The sequence below is a fragment of the Cicer arietinum genome, chromosome 6 (genome assembly GCF_000331145.2).
Source record: "Cicer arietinum cultivar CDC Frontier isolate Library 1 chromosome 6, Cicar.CDCFrontier_v2.0, whole genome shotgun sequence".
In the NCBI taxonomy this organism is placed as follows: Eukaryota; Viridiplantae; Streptophyta; class Magnoliopsida; order Fabales; family Fabaceae; genus Cicer; species Cicer arietinum.
This window is the reverse complement of record NC_021165.2, coordinates 65,348,331-65,353,345: the sequence shown is the minus strand read 5'-3', so window position 1 is coordinate 65,353,345 and position 5,015 is coordinate 65,348,331. Positions and strand designations below refer to the sequence as shown.

The 5,015-nt window shown below is 26.0% G+C and overlaps 1 protein-coding gene across 1 annotated transcript; it reads left to right on the top strand.

The window, feature by feature from the left end:
* The first annotated feature begins 3,737 nt into the window (after positions 1-3,737).
* Positions 3,738-4,665, top strand: LOC101495153 (ribonuclease S-F11-like). Its single transcript, XM_004505964.4, has 2 exons — positions 3,738-4,119; positions 4,212-4,665. The coding sequence occupies exons 1-2, from the start codon at positions 3,742-3,744 to the stop codon at positions 4,635-4,637; spliced, it is 804 nt and encodes a 267-aa protein (XP_004506021.3). The 5' UTR covers positions 3,738-3,741; the 3' UTR covers positions 4,638-4,665.
* The last annotated feature ends 350 nt before the right edge of the window (positions 4,666-5,015 follow it).

Genomic DNA, 5,015 nt, shown 5'->3' with positions numbered 1-5,015 from the left:
AAAGAAATCAGATAAAAACTAAACAGATAAAGAAACAAGAACATTCTGAACAAAACGGAGAATGTTCTCCAGTATCAAGACTGATCATCACAGTCTCGAGATCAATCAATCTCCAGTAGTTCAACGAAGATTCTACCTCTGAATTTCATGTTAATGTTATCTGTACTTGACAAAGATCAATAATGATCCATTCAAATCAAAGAAGACATTCGAATCACTAAGATGAAAGCTCATGAATCAAGCAAGTTAAAACAAGTATGAATCTTCTCCAACTTAAATATCAAAAAAGTTAATCAATTTTGATATGTACAAGTCATCCAGATTGACCAGGAAGTCATCCAGAATGATCAAAGACTAAACCTCCGGATTGATCATCAATCTCCAGAAAGTATAAAACTGACAGTCTAGATTGATTATCAATCTCCACGAAACTGCAGAAGCTCAGTATCAATCTCCTATAGAAGTTCATCATCATTCTCCAAACTATTTTGAACAAAATCAAGTCTCTAGATCAAATATATAATATCAACAAATTTATCTGAAGAATAAAGGATCATTAAACACAAGAGAAATCTGATCAAGAACGAATAAAAACGCCAAGTCAAACAGATTTCATAAAGTGTTCAAAGGCTGGAATATTTTTATTCATATATTGGTTTTGGTAAAAAAGACAGAGCACTACCAACAACTCTTTTGATCGTCATTTAATGCTCCAAAATGCATATAAAAGAAAGGCCAATGTTAAGCAAATCATGTTCTAATTCGACAACTCTCAAACGAAGGGACATTTCACTCATCGTTCTCATATTAGAAATTTTAATTCATTTAAAACTTATCTCAAAGAGAGAATTTCCAATTTATTTTAGACTTATCAATTCCAGTTGTTTCTACCTTATCTTTATCTAAACGAGGAATCAATTATCTTTCGTTGCACATAAGATTAACTAATTCTATATTAAAATTATTATGATTCTAAATTAAAGAAAACTAATAATTATTATAAATCAAATTAAAATAAATAAAATTTATTTTAATTTATTAAAATATGAATATCTTCACGCTCTGGAAAAAATATATTTGGGAGAAAAAATAATATTTGTGTGGATTAGTGTATAACGGTTGTTTCAAAAGTAAAAGTGTAATGTGACGTGTGATTTTGAGGAAATATTTACATATAAATATGAATGAAAGTATGGAAGTAATGAAATTTTATTAAAAAAAAATTATGTTAAAATAAATTGAAAAATGAATAATTATTAAATGTGACAAGTTTGTGAAAACTAGATCTATATGATAGTTGTGGTTTGTATGGTTTGATATATGTTAATCAGTTGTGATGATTTTCAAATAGACTTGATACAATGTTAATAGATATGCTAATTAATATAGATATTGTGGCGTATGTCGTTGTAATTTTGAGTTCTCAATGTATTTTATGGATATAATTGTTTTTATGAGTAGAATTGTGTTTGTTGCATTTTTATTGCCGACATATATATTTCAGTCTAATATGTAAATATGACATGTTATCGGTACATAAAGTTGTTCCGTTCATGCTTCATAAGATATTTTTTTCCCTTTCTTTTTTTGTTGTTGTTCTCTTATTTACTTATTAGTATTATTTATTGCGAACTTCTATAGTACATTAATAAATTAATATAATTCGATACTATCAAACTTATTGACCAATAGTTTAATAATGTGACTTTAATATATTAGTTACTTTTATTATGGTGGTTTCATGATTAGAAATTTCAAATGATTTTTTTGAAAAAACTTTTAAATAAAGTTTTGTCATGATTTTTCAGTAAAATTTTTAATCACATAAATAATTTATATAATTGTTGGTTACTAAATTACATAGATAAATGTATACCATTGATTTAATAAACCTCTAACATGCAATATATGAATGCTAACGTAGATGAGTTAGTGAGAAGACACAATTGCTTATGCGGTCTCTTAACTTAATTTCAAATAACACTTCAATATTATATCTTTTATCTTTTACTTCTTCCCGATTTAGTCTTCTATTTGGTTTTATTAATAACATTCGAAAATATAAAGAATGAAAATATGAGTTATAAATTTGATGAAATTTGCATTATATTGAAAATGATAATTAATTTTATGAGTTTTGTTTGAAAATTTTAATGAATTTTTGTAAAAAAAAGGATAACATTGTTAACACTTTAAAACATAAAAGATGAAATTATTTAAGTAAAATTAAATAAAGGACTAAATCGAAAAAAAGATAAAAAAAGCTAAAGTGTTATCTAAAATTAAGTTAAGGGACCACATGAGCAATTATACCTAATGAAAAACTAATGCAAATATTAGTTAAAATTTTGATACTACTTTTTTTTCTTCCCTAAAATACCATAGAAGTTGTCTTATTTATTTAATGGTTATTAAACTTGTATTTCTTTGTAACGAATTATAAACAAAAATAATAATTAAAAAGTTCATGTATATAGATAAGAATTTCAACGAGATACATTAACTACCACATTTGATTATATTTTATTTAAGAGGAAGTAATTAGTACATGGTTACACGTTAAACAACTCATTAAAACAATTCCTTTTTTTTATTTTTACTTTCAAATCTTAATTTTTGTTATTAACATGACAAAAAAAACTATTTTTTATTTTATGTTTTTTTTTTAATTATGAACCCAAATGTGTAACTTTATTAAAATTAAATTGATGAGTTAATTGGATGGACTTCTATTTATATTTTTTGGACTCTTTTAAGGAAATTAAATTGATGACAAGTCTTACAAAATCATATATATTGTAATTCTTTTTAATTTTTTTATTGACAGTAAAAAATTTAATTACTACAAATATTATTAAAGATTATTTTCTAACTTAGTTAAAAAGTATATGTAAAAAGCTTAAGTGATAGTAATTGTAAAAGCTTAATTGATAAAAGTAAAAAAGTGAACATTGATTTTTATTTTTGAGAAAAATTGGGAGATCTAATTTACTTTTTTAGAAAACTAAAAACTATTTTTAATCACTAGAAAAATAAATCATGACAACTTAATTCCTATATGTAAGACCAACAAAAATTGATTTTGAAAGGGACAGTCACATCCCTTACCATAATTAAAGAAAGTTAGTTTAATCCTTACAGCATAAAAAGAGATCCCTAAATAATTTATTTTGCATTAGTTGCATAGCTTTTCTCATAGTATTCCAGTATAGTTTCATAGTGTTTTTAAAGATTAAAATAAATCATTAATTATAATGATAAAAAAAATATAGAATAGATACATACTCTTAAATTCATTTTTAATTAAAATACTAAATTTGAAGTTCAAACATTTGACAAACATCAACTTTGAAATTCAAACATTTGACAATCTATTTTACAAATTTAATGCTGATTTATTTGGAAATCTCTTTAGTCAAAATAAAATATAGTCAACACTTACCAATACAAGAAACAGTAGCTTCGATTTTGGATACAATACAAAGAAAGTCCATAATTATATATTCATCCCTTTTGACAATTATACATATGATTCGTCTAAAGTTAATCTTTCTACGCATTACAAAAAGAAAGTTTTTATTTTAAAAAAGATAGAATATATTAATGTTACTAATTTATCCAAAGTTATATAAATATATCAGTAAAAAAACATCAATTAATTAACTCATAGATAAAAAAAACAAATAAAATTAGCTATAAAAAGGTGAAGTCAACATAACTATGATTATGTACTGGAGCACAATGAAATCAATAATACTATCATTTGTGGTTTGTGTTCTATTTCATTGTTCGGTGTTGGCAGCAAATGAATCTCGCATTCGAGTTCGAGCATCCGCACCAACACCATTCCCACAACCGTTGGATGAATCTTATTCTTCAGATCTAAAAAAAGCAAAAAGAACACCACCACCACCACCACCACCTCCTTATATTCCAAACTTTGACATTTTTATGTTGTCTGAAACATGGCCAGCAGCATTTTGCAAGATTAATACTTGTGCCAGTCCTATTCCAGCACCAATAAAATTCAAAATTCATGGCCTATGGCCGAGCAACATAACCGGTCAGCAACCAGAACAGTGCAGCCCAGGCATTACAGTTCCAACAGATATTGGAATTGTAAGCTACATTTTATTAATCTATTATTATTTTTAATTTATTTATAATAATCTAGAGAAACTAACTTTGATTTATTTGTTTCATTTAAACAGCTTGGTAGCATATTGAATAAGCTTAACAGTAATTGGCCGTCGTTAATAGACTCTAAAGATCTAATAGTGATTCGTAACAATAAACTTTGGCAACATGAATGGAAGAAACATGGAAGTTGCTCTTACCCATTGTTTACATTCCGTGAATACTTTGAGACGGGGTTAAATCTTTATGCTAAACATGACCTCATGGCTATACTCGCCAGAGAGGGTATTAAACCTGGAAAATTTGTGTCTAAAGTTGATATTGTCGATGCAATATACAAACATATCAATTTTAAGCCACAAATTCGATGTGCACAAGATACTCGCAATACTAATTATTTATATGAAATAAGACTTTGCTTCACTGTAAGCAAAACCCCCCAGTACGTGAATTGTACGGCTCAATACATCAATTGTGCTATTGACCAAGTGTATTACTGATAATTTCTTATTACATGATATGAATAAACAATTAAACTTCTTTTGATTCACATTTTTTCTTTCCTGCTCTTTTTCTTTCTAATATATTTATTATCCATTTTAGAACCACAAAAGGGATAAAATATCATAACATTCTTACTAAGTCTAGTAAAACTAGAACAAGAAATGGTACGATAACTTTGAAAAATATAAAAAAAGATACATCATTTAAGATTAATAAACCAAGTCTTAGAATGTATATTGTGGTCGAACGAGAGATTATAATTTTTAGAATTTGGATTTAGATTTGAAAATTTACAATTTGAAAATGAAGAAATTAAGGTTAAAGATGAACATTGTTGAATTTTTATTAAAAAATTTGGGCTTGAAGATGAAAAT